This window comes from Nannobrachium achirus (genome assembly GCF_963921795.1).
Source record: "Nannobrachium achirus genome assembly, chromosome: 23".
Classification (NCBI taxonomy): Eukaryota; Metazoa; Chordata; class Actinopteri; order Myctophiformes; family Myctophidae; genus Nannobrachium; species Nannobrachium achirus.
The window spans coordinates 41,501,502-41,519,001 of NC_137830.1; the positions used below are offsets into that span (position 1 = coordinate 41,501,502).

The following is a 17,500-nucleotide window of genomic DNA, read 5'->3' on the forward strand; positions in this document are numbered from 1 at the left end:
TATGTGCGTGTGCATGGTGCACCGTGCACCCAACTGATAATTATAGCGCTGGGCTCCTCTTTATTACAGATGCAATTGCAATATTTTCCTGAGTTAACGAAATAATACCCTAACTATCTACTTATGTAGGCCTAGATCGCTTGCCAAAAAAGAAGTGAATAGGTTAAAGTGGACAAACTCAAGCGAACCGTTTGCGTGCCCTGCCACACAGTGGCCTACAAATTAATAAGTTAGTATATGATTTTGGCTTCACGTCTCATTAAACCTTAATATGCAAACATACAACCTTTGTTTTGTTTTGTTAATGTTATGTTATGATGGCGCAAGGAGGAAGGTTGACTTGCCTCTGTTAGTCTGTTGCTTTGACCACCGTACAGTGGTATCACATCCATGCGATCAGAAAGTCATTTGCGTGCTTGTATAATCCATGTGATTCCACAGAGTTCGGGTCCCTTTTTTATTATCGTCTACTGGGTCCAGCTTGGTCTAGATTACCTCGGAAGAACCCCAGTTCTGTTCGGATCATAACACTAAACCCACGCTGTATAGCGCTGATTTGGACAAGCTGCTGGAATTGTCAGTGGTGAAACGTGATGTGTGCTTCTCCGTATGGCCGTCCTGCGTATCTAAAATAGCAGACATACAAGCTCACAGCGCCGCGCGTTGCTGACTTGTTGTGAGCTTGAAGCTCTGATATTTTCAATGCACGTAACCATCGTACGACGAATATAGACTGATCTAATGCGCACAGCGCAGCATTTAGCAGCAGCAGCAGCAGCAGCGGTGAGCTCCGCTGTCGTCAGACTCACAGAACATGATACAAATTAAAAATTATGATAGGTTTTAATGGTTGTAGCTTTACTGCTTTAGACAAATAATTATGTGAATAATAACATTAAATGATAAAATAGCCTAAGAGGCATTTTCCCAGCCGGCCACGGTGGCCGGTGGACTTTATAATTACCGGCCAATTAAACATTTAACCGGCCAATGGCTGGTAAATACCGGCTAACGGAATCTCTGCACCTCGCTGGTACAATAATACTGATACATGCAGTCACAGGTGTGTGTTTATAGATCATTTTACAATGGCTTCGAACATGGCTCAGCCAATCATAACCCCGGAACGATCAGGGTTTTTTTGGAGCGGTGAAAGCGCTTCCAATAGACAGGTATATCCGTGGGTATGTGGCTGGCTGGCTGGCTGGCTGGCTGGCTGGCTGGCTGGCTGGCTGGCTGGCTGGCTGGCCGTCCGTGTCTGTAGCCTGGCAATACCTCGAGTGGCCACACACACCACACAAGTTAAAGGAGGGGCGCTGTTGTGCAGGCCAGGCACACTCAACACTCGCGCACACACACACACACACACACACACACACACACACACACACACACACACACACACACACACACACACACACACACACACACACACACACACAGGGTATAGCTGCTCAGATTCACCGCTCCACTTCGAACCGAGGTTTGATTTTTTTTCTTTATATATAAATTGGGTTTAACCCAATCCTTCAATCCCTGGGAAGGGGAGATCAGCGATGACTATAATTGTATTAATCAGCTTACTCAGCTCATTAATTTAAATTGGCATTTTATCAAGTTATTCATTTACATGTTAAATGTTTCAACCCATTCCCTGCTTTCTTTCATCAATCCATTATGAATAACTTTATGACATTTACATTAATACACTGCCAAGTCCTATTCCCATTCTGACAATGACTCACATTGTCTCATCTTCTAACTAATAGGCTTTCAATTAAAACTATCATGTTTAATCTGTCAGTAATTGCGCCTTGAGTTTGTCATTTTTGAAGACAAACTGAAATCCAATAGAAGACTCTGTGAATGCCTCGAAGGCTTGCACACATTTAATACATATTTGTTTTGTAGCTCATAATGTATGCAGTGGTTTCACATCAAAACGCAACATTTATATCCAAATTATGCAGTGTATACATATTTTACAAATATACAATATGTTCCAGTTCATATTAATATTTAGTGGTGTTTGTGCTGTTCACACAGCAAAGGATCCACTTTATTTTCACCCTGTGCTATAGAGATGTCTAACATACAGCACATAAAATATCAGATCTACTGGTTCATTTCATTGTAGCACGTTATGAGCTTGTAGATCTGATATTTTTTATATGTGACGGTACACAGTACGTATGAATCAGACCCTTTTTTAGAAAATGTCTTAAATGAATAATGAGATTCCGACCAACGACTTGGAATACTCACAAGCCATGGCGGTCAGTAATGTGAATTCTTTTTTTGACACAACCAGTAGGTCTAGCAACTAAATGACAATATAATGCACTGTAAATTGATTTATGAAGACCCGTGTACCTGTAGAATAAATAAGTCCTTCATTATTGTTTTCTTGTTTTTTTTTTTTTACAGAGCTTCCATACGGCTGGGAGAAAATCGATGACCCCATTTACGGCAGCTACTATGTCGAGTAAGTCGGGTGCATGTTTAATATGTAATGGGGCTGCTTTTGATTTCCGCTGTAGCCAAGTGGCACGCTGTATTAATCATATTTATTACCATGCATACAACACTGGCTCTGTGGCCAGGATGCAGCTGCTTTTTTTTGTCTGGAGACTAATGGCCCACCAAGAGGAAGTGTGTTTGTGCGTGTGAACAGTGGCTATATGATCCGTGTCTTTGTGTGTTAGATCATAATAATGAAGTTTCTTCATAAAAACAAGCAGGGTCATCATTTGGGTCATCAGGGGATGGCAGTTGCCACTCCCTAATGCAACGTTTCTCAAACCTTCAAATTTCAAGGTCTCCCCTTACCATTGTTTCCTGTTGAGATTGGCACATTTCCTGGGGCAACCTGCCAAGATCACACATGTCACACGGGTCTTTTTTCTTTTTTTACTCTAAAAATAGCTGTGCATTTGAAACTACATTGCAGTGCACATCATGGGGTGATCACTGCTTGCCCCCTGTGAATTGTTTTATTTGAATTTTTGTTTATTTTAATTTATTTTCATATCGTTGCTGAGTGAGGTCAGCAGACAAAATGGCGTGAGTGAGAGGAAAAAAACCTGGGTGAAATCTGCCAATCTCAACAGGAAACAACGGTAACTCTGACAGTGTACAAATGGAACCAAATGGACCTGTTAGGGTTCATTTGGTTCCATTTGTACACTGTCAGAGTTGCATACTTGTATGGGTCAATTTGGACCAACCTAAAGGAACCTATAGAGCAGGGGTCTTCAACGTTTTCAGGCCGGGGACCCCCAAACTGATGGGAGGATGGAGCAGGGACCCCCTACCACCTCGTAGGGTGGGGGGGTCGGGGCTACGACATATTTTAAACATGTACAAGTTACAGCGAGCAGGGTGGGCCGTACCACTACCATTTCTAAACATACTACTTATTAACTGAGAACCAATGTCAATAATATCAACAATCTGTCAATTGCATAGTAATCATGTATTCAAGCTATTCAAAATGGATAGAATCATGATTAATTTTTTAACATAAATGTGAAAAAAAAAAAACATTTTTAGTTTTTTAGTTTTTTTTAAGCAATAATTTCGCAGACCCCCTGCAGTACCTCCGCGGACCCCCTAGGGGTCGCGGACCCCCTGTTGAAGACCCCTGCTATAGAGAGTCCCTGGAATCCACTTTGAGAACCACTGCCCTAGTGATCTGGTTTCATTGCAATCGATGCGACAGGTGTTATCATCTAGATCAGCCTTTTATTGTATGCAGTCGTTCATTTATTAACCACTTTTCAACGTGGCAATCCTGTCTTGGGAATTTCATTTTAGGCGAACATTTTCAAACATTTTTCATTTTCGCCCCCCCCCCCCCCCCCCCCCCCCAAACAAATAGTGTAAATAGTGAATCCACAAGCTCTCAGCGTGTCACTTGGCGACGCGCTGAGAGCTTATAAGATCCACTATTTTTGCTAGTTTAGAAATGGAGCCGTGGTAACTTATTTTTTTTGCCACCCCCTATTTCATTCAGAAATTACGCCTCTGTGTCCTGCATTTGATTGATTGATTGACGACTTTATTAGAAGTTTGTATAGGAAAAGGTACAGTTTCATGACGGTACAGTTCACTGATACAAGGTCTACTAAAAGGAGATCCTTTCATAGGAAACCATTGAAGTATCTCATATAACATTGAATGACAGACGGATATAACACAGTACTATGCAGTAGATATAGTCAGGAAAAAAAAGGTGTGGGGTGACATTAAAAAAAATAAAAATAACATACGGTAGGTAAATACAAGGAAGGGTCAGGGGAGGGGAGGGCTGGGCTATGTTTGTTTTTACCAGTTGCGAACGGCTGCTGCCTGTAAGTGGCTTTTCAGGGCGATTTTAAAGGATGCTAGTGATCCACACTCCTTTAAGGCCTTCGGTAAGGCCTTAAAAGAAGAACGAGTTTGACCCTTTGTTTGAGTTGACTCTGGGTTGAACGTGATCTGTGTCGCTGCCTCTGGTGGTAATTATGGATTCCGTGTGCTGTGGATTCCCTATCTACGTAGAGCAGGTGTTGTGTGGGCAGTGGCCGGTGGCCTCGATGCTGATCCATTAAGTTCCTCATTCAGTCAGAGTCGTACCGTCCAGTATGTCTCGCTGGACGCGTCCCGAAGGTGTCGGGGGGGCGGTGGGCAGGTTTATTTTTAGACTGCCGGGACGTCACTCCCGGCGGGGGAGGTCTCGTCGGAGCGGTGCTCGGCAATGCACCAAACTTTTTCATGTTGAGGACCCCCAAATTGACACCTATTAGCCCGCGGACCCCCATTTGAAAAGATATGCCAGGGACCCAAATAAGAGAAGATATGTACGGTGTTAGCAGTGCCAGTGATTCTGAACCATTATCCTTTCAAGGACCCCCAGTTTGACATGCATCAGGCTACGGACCCCCATTTAATGCCATTTCTATCTCTGAGACCCCAATTTATTCACAACATACCTGTGAAACAGGTGGAATCCTACAAATACCTGGGTGTGTGGGTAGACCACACCCTGGGCTGGTCCATCCAGGTGGATCACGTCTGTGCCAAAGTGCAGCAACGCATGTACTTTTTGAGGAGACTGAGGGCCCACGGGGCGAGCCCGGAAATACTACACCTCTTCTACCGTTCCACCATACAGAGTATCATCCAATACTGCGGCACTGTGTGGTACAACAGTCTAACGGTACAAGTTAAAAACAGAGTGGTTGGACTGATCAAAATGGCCTCGAAAATCATCGGTCGGCCCATTAATCAAGGCTTCCTTGAAAGCCAGAATGCTGCAGTAGTGCGTCTGGCCCAAAAAATGGCGGACAGTCCCTCTCACCCCCTCCACGAGGAGTTTGAGCTTCTCCCATCGGGGAGGCGGCTCAGAGCCGCACGGTGCAAGTTGCAAAGGACCAAGAAATCTTTTGTGCCCCATGCCATCACCCTCCTAAACAAGAAGAAGGGGGGTAGATAGGTGAATGAACTTTTAGAAATTTGGAATGAACTTTTAGGATTTTTGGAATTGGACAATTTCAAGGTGGATTTGTTTTATTGCTGGCCTTGTGTTGTGTGGTAGTCTGTATGTGTCTGTGTTTTTATTGTGGTGTATTTGTTTTTAGTAGGCACTGTATGCACATTACAACAAATTTCTGTGTAAACAGACAATAAACTGACTTGAACTTGAACTTGAACTTATATTGTAAAATCAATGTTAATTTAACTCTGAGAGTTACAGACCCATAAAGGACCATTTGGCTCCTAATTATCATTTAGCTGGGGACCCCCTGGAACTCCCTCAAGGACCCCTCCAGACCCCACTTTGAGAACCACTGGTTTAGACTGACACACCCCAAACGCCATGAATGAACCAGGAACAGTCTCATTACGTCAATATGTGAGCAACACGTGAGGATGACAGGGACTAAAGTGAGAGTTTGTGGGTAGGATGGTTGACGCAAGTGCACATACTTTCTGTATAAGCAGGAGTGCGAGGATGCAAAGCAGTCTCCAGAGAGAAAGGGAGCCATCTAACGACAACTAATTGTTTCGCAGAAAGGTTACAGTATTTATAGCCTTCAACTCCCCCCCACACAAACTAAATCGAAAGTGACGTGGGACGTGAAAAGGAAATGGAGACTTGGACGTGTTTTCAGTGGCGTCAGTTCAGAAAAAGCTAAGGTACTTTGCGCGCGTGCAAGACACCAGTCATGTTGCCATACCTTAGCAACAGATACATTTATTTTAAGAAGTGCATTTAGTTTTTTCCTCCGTTTCTAAGGTTTCTTGGGCTGGATATGGCAGCCTGGAACGGTTATTCAAGTGCAGCTAAACTTGGCATATTAATAAACGTGCCACAATTAACAATAATGCATTGCACCTGTGCAGCTGACCTGCTGAACCTGGGAATATACCATTCTGTCAAGATGGGGAGAATACAAGTGTGGAGAATATAATTATAATACCTTGTTAAAGTGACCAATTTGTACATTTTTGCATTTGTAGTTATTTTACTGTAATTTAACAACATAATAACCAGTACAGATAGACAAAGAGACATTCATGGATTTATATTTAAAAGTAACTTTTATTGTTCCCCCTGGACCCAGGGTATGGCAGCTGCATACCCCTGCCATACCCAATTGACGCCCCTGCGTCTTTTTATATTCCAATTTCAGGAAACCACCCAGTTAATGAGTAACATTATTCTACTTGGGAGCCTGTTTGCTCACTTTACTCAGCAAAGCAATGCTGCGGGTCGATTACATAATCTGGGACTTGGCCACTTAATTAATCATCACAGCCAAAGCCTCAATAGCACCAGGATTTTTCAGATCTGCTGTATGTGCGCGAGAGGGGAACCAAATTTGCCTCTTCTTTGTGTTGTCACCGCAGCCACATAAACCGAAGGACCCAGTTTGAGAACCCAGTCCTGGAGGCTAAGAGGAGAGTTCAGCAGCAGCAGCAGATGCAAAGCCAGGGTCTGTCATCACTGCCCCTCCCTACTATTTACAGAGGTAAGGCTTTTAGTTTTCTTTCTCACAGTTTTTCCACTATAAATTTTGTAAGATTTAGTCTTCCTTTCCCAAACGGAGAATTCCTCGTTTTAAATTGAAGCTCTTTATTTTCCATGTATGCCGACAGCGTTGAATTCAAACGAACACTTGGGTTTTCTCCGAGCGTATGGCTGTCACCTTTCTGTACTCACTGCTTTGCCGGCAGCCACTGCTCAGTTGTCTATTCATGTCCATTGTGTCACAATGAGTGTAGGAGACGTCTCTAAGAGGACCGCCCGGGTGGCCTGTGAAGTGGAGGAGGTCCGTTTCCGCAGTAACGTAGCGGCCGACCACTTGAGAGCCGCGGTCTCCGTGGTTACGCTCCTTCGTGTACAGTCCAGTGAAGCTTTCTCTCTCTCCAACCTCTCCGCCCCCCCCTCCCCCTTCCCCCCTTTGTCCGAATCCTCCATCCTCCCGCCTCCTCCTCTCCCCCTCTCTCTCGCCTCTCCCCCACGTCAGTGGAGGATGTTTGCCCTTGCGGCGTCCTCCCCAGACTCTCCACCATGGCCCACGGCCTCAGGGAGGGCGGCAGCTCGCCGCCCGCGGGCCGCAGGGCGGCAGCGGCCTCGGCGTGCCCCCTCCGGCACGTTCTGACGAGGCAGATGAACGCGTGCCCGCACCTCCAACAGCAGCAGCAGCAGCCAGAGCGTCCTCCTCTCCACACCTGCGCCGTGGTGCTAGAGCAGCCCGTCGGCAGCCCCCTCTCCCTGTGGCACTTTGTCAGTAAGTAGGCCAGGAGAGACGACACAAGGAGGCTTACTGTTGTTTCCCTCTCCCCGCCTGCCTGCCTGCCTGCCTGCGTCTCGTTCAACACCAGCCGGCTGACTGTAAGCATGCAAGCTAACGAGCCGAGTCTGGCCCCTGTGGCCATTCGAGGGGGGATTTGCGGGGGGGGCGCACGTCTTAGTCGTGCCCCCCCCCCCCCCTGCCGCCTCATATGTGAGCGAACGTGCAGCGTGGCACACCAGCCACGTCTTCCCTCCGAGGAGGTGAAAGGACGGGAGATTTGGTTGAGTGTGACAAAGCTTGTTGGCAGCCGAGAGTCACTCGTTTGCTACAGCCAGAAGCTCTCCTTTTCAGAAATCTCCCAGTTCTCCTTCCCTCCCCTCTTTCTGCAGGCTCCCCGCCGCCCCTCCCCCTCTCCCAGCATCCTCTCCTGGAACTGGTGGTTCCCGAGTCATTCCTGACAGCATGTCACTTTTAACAGCGTTGCGAATGCCGCTTCCTTGGGAACGTAGGATGGGACGGATACAAGCTTGCACCGTGGAACTCTCTCCGTTCCGGCAGCGCTCGCCCCAGCCCCCCCCCCCCCCCCCCCCGCCCAGCCCTCCGTCCAGCCCCCTGCCCAGCCCCCTCACCATTTCATGTCTTTGCTGTTCCGCTTCCGTGTTCTTTCCAGCTTTCTGGCATGGGATGAGAGTACCAGATGAAATGATAACTTAGCCTTAAATTGTGCCAGAGAAGGACTCGGCAATAGCACTAAAAAACAAAGTAGCGTACCATACCTGCATCTCTCAGCACCAGCCAGCGCTGCGGTCCAAACCATTCCCTGCTTCTCCTGTGGATGCGATGCTTCCTCCTCCTCCTCCTCCTCTGTGGATAAGCCTTACCTGCTCCTGCCTCGCGCCTTACGCCAACTTTATCCTGCATCAGCATCCAGGACCTTTCTTTCCCTGCTGTGTAGCATAATGTTAATTACTGTAGGTTGGTCTGTCTGTCTGTCTGTCTGTCTGTGTGTGTGTGTGTGTGTGTGTGTGTGTGTGTGTGTGTGTGTGTGTGTGTGTGTGTGTGTGTGTGTGTGTGTGTGTGTGTGTGTGTGTGTGTGTGTGTGTGTGTGTGTGTGTGTGCGTGCGTGCGTGCGTGCGTGCGTGCGTGCGTGCGTGCGTGCGTGCGTGCGTGCGTGCGTGCGTGCGTGCGTGCGTGCGTGCGTGCGTGCGTGCGTGCGTGCGTGCGTGCGTGCGTGCGTGCGTGCGTGCGTGCGTGCGTGCGTGCGTGCGTGCGTGCGTGCGTGCGTGCGTGCGTGCGTGCGTGCGTGCGTGCGTGCCTTACGTGCGCGCTTGTGTGTCCCTGTGATGGACAAAGTAGTCAACCCCAGTACTTGAGTCAAAGTATAGATACTCCTGGTCAAATGTGTCCCAATTTGGCTGGGAGCCAGTCATTGGATTTTTATTCATTTTCAGTTTTGAAGATATGGCTTATAGAATGATGCCATGCTGAAATACTACTTTTGAGATATTCAAGTTCTAAATAAATGTTTAACCTGCAAATGACCTGACGATCTCTCACATTAATTAAAAAAAGTCTTATTTACATGCAGAGTTAAGCTCTGGCGTTTAAGTGAAATGTAGCCTGAAATTTATGAAATGCTTTAGTGGCTTTATCACATTTTAGTGAAAAAAAAAAAAAAGGGTATTTTCAGTCCCTGTCTAAAGCTGTACTTTCCGAGATGACTGGCTCTCAGTGAGATTGGGACACAAATATTACTCGACTGCAAGTGAAAGTAGCTCATTGTCAAATGTATTTAGTACTTGCCTTTAAAAAGTATATGCTTGAAAGATTAATAGTATTCAAAAGTACAACTTACAAAGTACATTTGCTTTTTAAAATCAATGCACTGCAGCATTGACATTCTGATTTATTTATTCTTTTCCAAAAAAACAATATATATATATACTGTATAATAATACAAATAAAGAAATACAGCTTAAGTGGTTAATTCAAAATGTACTTTTTCCCCTCCTAGAAATGCAGTGGTACAACATTTGTAGTGCCGTGAAAGTCGCAAGTATCCAAAAGAAACCAAAACAAATAGCAGAGTACAGAACACAGAAGGCAAATTTACTCAAGTAACGGTAATTGTCTACTGCAGTCCGCCACTGGGGTGTGTGCGTGTCGTACACACACGCGCTCACGCCTGCGCGTCTCTCTGCAGAGAAGCCGCTGTTCACGCGGGACCCCACGCAGCTGAAGGGCAGCTTCCTGTCCACGCCGCTGCAGAAGAGCAACATGGGCTTCGGCTTCACCATCATCGGAGGCGACGAGCCCGACGAGTTCCTCCAGGTCAAGAGCGTCATCCCCGACGGCCCGGCGGCGGCTGACGGCAAGATGGCAACAGGTACAGTACAAGTGGGCCCTGCATGACATTACGCCAGTCATCCTCAACCTCTTGAGTTTTAAGATCCGCCAGTTTGATATGTGTTAGGCCAGTGGTTCTCAAAGTGGATTTCAGGGACGCTCTATGTTCCTTTATGGGGGTCTAAATTGACCGTTACAAGTCTGTAACTTTGGCAATGCACCAGCAAATAGAACCAACGGGTCCATTTGGTTTCATTTTTACACTGTCAAAGTTAAAGGGATATTTCACTTTAACCCTTTCAGTGCCACCTTTTCACCACTAGAGGGTGCCCAATGGCCATAGAATCCACCATAGACAAGCGCTGTATATGCACAAGCCGTGCGCAGCCATGACGCGCCTGAACACTTTCCTTTGTGCATGAACAGGAACAGGATGAAGTTAGCTTGAAGTTAGCTATTGGCTACCAAGCATTTTAGAAGCCCTATTTTCGGCGATTTAGCCATGATTAAACCTTGCACACCTCATGGATATGCATGGAACAGAGAAAATGAGCTCTAAAGATCCTGGATTGCATTGGAGTGGATGGTAAATATTGATGGCGCGACGCTCTCGCGGGCCGTAAAAACAGATGACGGCCGGCGGCCCGGCTCGAAAAAAAAAAAAAAAAAAGCCGAACTAGTTCGGGATCGGCACCCTGAACGTTAATAAGGTCCAAATAAAGCCGAACTAGTTCGGGATTGGCACAATAAGAGTTAAAAAAAAACTTTGGGTCATTTTATTGTCGAATCAGGCTTTTAGGAACACCCTGAACAGTTTTTAATTTGCCTCCAGGCCCAGGGCCTCTTCCCATACACACCCATTTTAACCCTTACAGTGCCTATCCCGAACAAGTTCGGCTTTATTTCAATCCAATACAATATTTTATTTGCTATTTTACTTACCCCGAGCTGCTTGGAGCAACGTGGGTGGTCCCGGCTCGTCCAGCGCTAGCCAACGAGAGACGCTAGATTTATTCCATTGAAAATGGTTTAAAATAAAGTTTAGACCCCCCCCCAATGTTCACCGAATGTTCACTGTAGGCGGCGCGACGTATTCCAGTGTGCCTATCCCGAACTAGTCCGGCTTTTTTAATAAAATTAATAAAATAATCCGAGGCCGCACCAAGCCTGGCTCTAAATTTAAAATCTAGGCGGCCGACCGAAAGCCCTTTCCCCCGGCCCGTAATCGGGCAACGCGGCCGCATCGCGCCGCCCACTCCAATGATAAATCACATCTTTAGACAGGATTTTCTCCGGATTGTGTTCCCAGACCTTCCTCCTATCGTCACCCATAGCATTGGCTGGAGTGAAATCCCAAGGCACTTGGGACAGTGTCGACGGAAGCTAGAGCGAAGGTCTATGGAGACATTTCTGGCACTCTAGCGCCCCTTGTGGCCGGCGGCACTGTATGAGTTAACTTCAAACTCTATTTTAACCATGATAGATTCATTAAAAACACCCATTATTTTTTCTGTTGACTCATACTGCCCTCCTAAAACATGAGCAGGCCAAGTTTTTTCAATAACTTTTTTCATTTATTTTTAAAAATTCTTTGGGAAAATGGAAAAAAGAAATACAATCAAAAATTATTAAAAAGGGGCATGGTGGTGCAGTGGTTAGCACTTCGCCTCACAGTTGGAAGGTCCTGGGTTCGATTCCCGCCGGGGGAAGCTGTGGGCGCTGGGGGCGTGTTCCTCCACCTGTGTCATCAGCACCCACACCCTAGGTGGGGTTGGTGATGGGGCCTCTCTTTGGTGAGTTTGCATGTTCTCCCCGTGTCTCCTTGGGCATAGGACCTCACACAAAAACATGCAGTAGTCCTGGTTTCCATACTACCCCTAGCCAGCCGGGTGCTCCCCAATGTCCCCTGGCGCGGCAGGGGGAGAGCGGAAACCAGGACTACAGGTTAGGTAGTCACCGGGTGAGAAAAATGGGTTGCAAAAATCGCGGGATAAAAAACATTTCGTTAACTCAGTTACTGCCAATTAAATATGCCCTCGAGTGGCATTATTGCCAGAAAATCTCCATAGACTTCCATGTAATTTATAGTGCACAGATCATGCACGCCCATGCACAGATCATGCACCATGTTTGTGCAGGCTGTTCACAGCTTTCAAACAAAAAAAAAAGATTGGAAATCCGTTCAGGCATTCTTGAGATAATAGCCATTATGTTTTACATGTTATGTAAACAAAGATGGCTGCCCTGTATAAAGATGGGGTTGTATGGGGGTGGAACATGCAAAATCGCGATTGAAATCATGTTTACTAGATTTAATGGGGTCCAAAAAAAAAAAAAAAAATGTTTTTTTTCTAAGTCAAAGTCGATTTAAGTCGTCTGGCAGGGAAGTCCATAGTAAGAATGTTGATCTAAAAGTCGTTTGGCACTGTATGAGTTAAAAAAAAGAAATTATTAAAAATAAACGAAAAAAGTTATCGAAGAATACAGCCTGCGATAAAATTACCAAAAGTTTTTTTTTTTAAGTGAAATATCCCTTTAACAACCATGGTGCCAAACTCGTTCAGTAACGAGTTAAGGCCACTAGGTGTCACCATGCCAAAAGGAGTTGTCTCGTCCCTGGACGAGTCAACGAAGGGTTAACTGTACGTGCTGCTGCCTGCCCTCTGAATGACCCGAGTCCATACGTCACCCCGTAGCAGAGAGAGAGAGAGGGAGAGAGGAAAAAAAGGCACGCGCTGGTTGCATTGTTTTCCATTCTACTCTGAAACATAAAAAGGGCTTTATCTCTGAATGAGGTGAAAAGAACGCCAGGGAAGCAGAGATCTGATTGTTTTCACGGCGACACTATAACGCGATGGTCGACCAGCGGTTGGATTTTAGTTTCGCGAGCGTTTGTAAACAAAGGGATTATCTTCCTCAATCGTCAGTGGACACCCACGTGCACACGCACGAAGCTTCCGAGGCTCTTCAAAATAAAGCGTGAGTGAACGGCGGCAGCAGCAACAGCTAGAAATGTTATAAACCTGAGCAGCCCATGTGTTAAGGGGAGACCTTCACATTTCAAAGTTTGAGAACCACTGCGTTAGGCCACGTGCCCCATTTGAGAAGAGGAAAAAACTAATCTACACAGTAATATCCTCAGAGTTAAAGACCCATAAGGGTTCATTTGTACACTCTCAGAGTTACAGACCCATAAGGGGCCTTTTAGCTCCATTTGTACACTCTCAGAGTTACAGACCCATAAGGGTGGTCCCCAGATCGAGAGTGTGGTGTGGTGTAGTGTGTACGTGTATTACTCTACGCGTGAGGCCCAAATATATAGTAGAATTTGAGAAATAGACCATTGTCCTGGTCCTCACAAGAGGATTAAAAACAAATGTTTTTTAGCGGCATTCATAAAATCGCCGTACTAAAATGTTGATCTCCTCACAAGCATATAGTGTTAGTGTGTGTGTGCTTGTGGGTGCGTGTACGCGCCATCTGCAGTGCCGTGCTCTTCCATTAATCATGATGGGGACTTTATGAGCACCATAACTCCTGGCTGGAGCCACGCGGGACTGGGGGACTGCAGCACTTCACACGCACACACTCAAGCACACACACACACACACACACACACACACACACACACACACACACACAAATAGGGTACGTATCTACATAAACACGCGCAACAAACACGCATACTGTACGTACACACACAAACACGCACACAAAAGCAGCACAGTGCAGCTGCTCTGAAGGTCAGGACATGGGACCAGCAGGTGTGTCAATGCTCCCAGCATGCTCTGATGTATCTATCTGCTGCTCTGGATGGGAGCACACACACAGTTCATGCTGCTCGTTTATCATTGCCGTCGCTGTTGGCCAGAAACCTCGTATCTCCGAATTTCAAGCTCTTTTCGTAAATGAATGCCCTACTTTGTCATGGTACAATGTCGCGCACAAATATTTTTTCATGTTTTTTTTTAAGTGAAGTTAAAGTCCGTCTGTGGGATTTGTAAATATTGAACCAATGAAAAGTACAGATGTGCCGTTTCAACTCACGGCTCTTCTCCTGAAAATGCATTTTTTTCAGGTGGAGTGTATTTTTGCAGAAACTAGCAAATGGCAAGAAACCACTCCATTCCCATTGAAAAGCAGAATCAACCTTCATACATAGATTTAAACTTCGAAGTCAGAGAAGGTCATAAAAATACCACAATTGCCGGACTATAAGCCGCAACTTTTTTCCCATGTTTTGAACCCTGCGGCTTATACAACGATGCGGCTAATCTATAGATTTTTACAGCTAACGGCCACCAGGGGCGCTCTAGCAGGAACCTGCGGCTTATAGTCAAGTGTGGCCTGTATATCGTCGTTGTCGGGTGAAAACCTTGTATGTCCAAAACCGTTTGTTTTGCATTTAACATTTTAAAAATGATTTAAGCTAGTGAAAACAGCCGATCTACAGTGTGTTTGTAGATGAGCTGTTTTCACTACTTTTGTGCGACGGCCTTGTATGATGAAGCAGGGCTTTACTTTGCGAAAGAACGTACACATTTGAAACTTGGAGTTACGAGGTTTCCACCCGACAACGACGATATGTACACATTTGTTTTTCGTTCTGAATTTAGCTGGTGCTGCTTATATTCAGGTGCGGCTTATAGTCCAGCAATTACGGTAGCTAAATATAGCTGATCTACAAGCTCAATGTTCTACTGGCTTGCGGCTTGCCAATGGCTGGACGTGTTAAGTTTTGAAATGGTACATCTGTATCAACAAGACCTTGCGACGAAATGTAATAACTACACTGAGTCCATTGGAACACAGGTTCCCTTTTTCCCATTTCCTGAAAAGTAACCGTTTTGGACATACAAGGTTTCCACCCGGCAGCAAGAACGAGGCCCTGTAAAACTCTGAGACGTGTTTGTTTTGTAGCATCTTTCTTCTCCACCACAGGAGATCTTAAGGGCTCCGTACGTGCTTTGTTGACTTACAGTAGGAATGTGTTGGTGTGCGACGTGAAAGTGTGGTAATGGTGCCGGTGAGTCCCTCTGACGGTGTGTGTTTGTGTTGGACCCCTCTGGGGGAGACTAATAGATTATCTTCACCGTGTAAGTGAGGCATCCGAGGCTCTCATCTCCCCCAGTCTCCAAACCCAGTGGTTGGAGAAGTACTCAAATATTTTACTTACAAGTAAAAGTAGCAATACCACAATGTAGAAATACTCTGTTACAAGTCAAAGCAAGGCCTGTGTTCAACATGTTACTTGAGTAAAAGTACAAAAGTGTTGACATCAAAATATACAAAAAGTACCAAAGTAAAAGTACAAAACTTTTTTGAAAATAGCAGAGCAAAAACTTGCAACGTGTCGCAATGCGACTTGCTGGGAACTTGTATTTTAAAATAGCCTATTTATGAAATAGGGGTCTTATTTCCACACAAAAACTCCAAGGTATATTAATGACATAGTTCAATTGTGCAAATGTAATTAGTTACTTTAGTTTACACCATTGATTCATATCCCTACATCCCCGCCTCCTACTCCTCCTGCTGTTCTCTTTCGCCCCAAAAAGTAATCGAGGGACTCCCAATTTTCCCATGTTCCTGCCTCCCTTCCCCTCACATCTCCTCTCTCGTCCTCCGCTGTTCTCCGTCTCTCCCTCACAACCGCCCCGCCGCCACACCCCCCCAGGCTCGGTGTCCTACTTCTGCAAAGCTAGCGTCGGCTTTATCAGAATCCACACACCCGCCCGCCACACTTGCAGAGATTTCAAAATCCCAATTCCACGAGGACACTGTAACTCCACTGCCAAGGATGGCATCTGATAGACAGCCACTGTTTTTTTGTTTAAGTTGCGTCTTTTCCAGGATTGCAGCGTGTCTTGTGGGATATTTTTTTTCTTTTTTCTTGCTGCTACGGGAAGCTCTTCCAGATTTACACATACAATTGAAATGTTCAGGGCCACGTGCACAATACAGTATAGCTAAGATGTTGAGGTAGATGGAATTTTGGAGGTTGAGCTCAGATGCTGAATGCGAATCTTAGCGGGTTGTTAGTGTCTTTAGGATTGGAGCCCTGCTCACTGTACCACATTTATTACAGGAGGGAATTCAGCAGAACGGCAGCCACTGTATGTAACAATATGTGACGTATTTGCATAATATCATATACAATACAACCTAAAATGGAGACGGGAATAATGTTAAGCATTTCAGCGTATTCAACATAAAATCTGGGTTTCACGCAAAATGTAACACAATAGGGAGTGGGACAATAACCTTTGTCTGTATATTAGAGCTTACAGCACTAATTTGAACTTCCACCTCGGACCCACTGTGGGACATGGATTTCTAATTACCTGTGCAGTACATATCCGGGCTGCTAATTTGACATTGTTGTCATACTATAAATCTGACTCTGCCAGAATGCAGAGAGTGGTTTTGTTCATTATCACATAATAATAGACTACACATACACATACGCATACACAAATCATAAAGCCTTGGCTTGCACTCTACACACACACACACACACACACACACACACACACACACACACACACACACACACACACACACACACACACACACACACTCACACACCCCATTAAGTTTTCTGTCCATGACAGCTAATCCGTATCAGGGTCAAGGAGACCTCATGTTACTGTATGTCAACAACCTATTACAGAGTGCACTGTTTGCTTGAAGTGAATCCGTCATTATGAATATGAGGGTTTTGACAGCGAAGGATAGGAGAGCTGGAGACAAGCGGCCACGCTTCTGTTGGCCGTGGCGTTTATAGTTAAGGTCAGGGTGATTTCGAACAGTGGTGGTTCTCAACCTGTGGGTCGGGGTCACCATATTATTTGGGGGGGGTCCCCAGATGATTGACTTAATGTGCGACATTGTTTTCTCACTCAAGAGTAAATAAACCACCTTAAAATCTAAGTGTATAGAGGGTATCTGTACATTTCTAAATTGACAATTTAAGGACTTTTTAACACCTCTAAAATAACAAGATAGAGATTGGCCAAATTGCCAAATATTAGAGGCAGAAATTGTGAAAATAGCCGATCTACATGCTCGCAACGCCTCGCAAAGTTTAATAGAGCATGTAGATTGGCTATTTTCACAATAGAACCGTGTCATACTAAATGTAATGCCTCAACTCTTAGTGCTCGTCAGGGCAGTGGGGTTGTCCTAGTTCAAATATGTTTATTTGGGGAGTCGCGGCCTGAAAAGGTTGAGAACCACTGATTTAGAACAGGGAACTTGTGGCTGTGAGGAAGTTGATTGCCGCCAGTGTTGATTTCACAGATTAAAACTATGGCAAAAAAATGTTTGACGACTACATTTTTTCACTGACGAAAACTACGAATAAAAAC

The 17,500-nt window shown here is 45.5% G+C and overlaps 1 protein-coding gene across 1 annotated transcript in view; it reads left to right on the plus strand.

Annotated features, from left to right (window-relative positions):
* magi2a (membrane associated guanylate kinase, WW and PDZ domain containing 2a) overlaps positions 1-17,500 on the plus strand; it is a gene marked incomplete at both ends in the record, with an annotated part of 355,201 nt that overhangs the window by 252,211 nt on the left and 85,490 nt on the right. Inside the window, 3 exons of the mRNA XM_080754102.1 lie at positions 2,428-2,485; positions 6,895-7,016; positions 9,988-10,170. Of these exons, the coding sequence (XP_080610228.1) occupies positions 2,428-2,485; positions 6,895-7,016; positions 9,988-10,170 (363 nt within the window). The remainder of the gene's footprint in view (positions 1-2,427; positions 2,486-6,894; positions 7,017-9,987; positions 10,171-17,500) is intronic.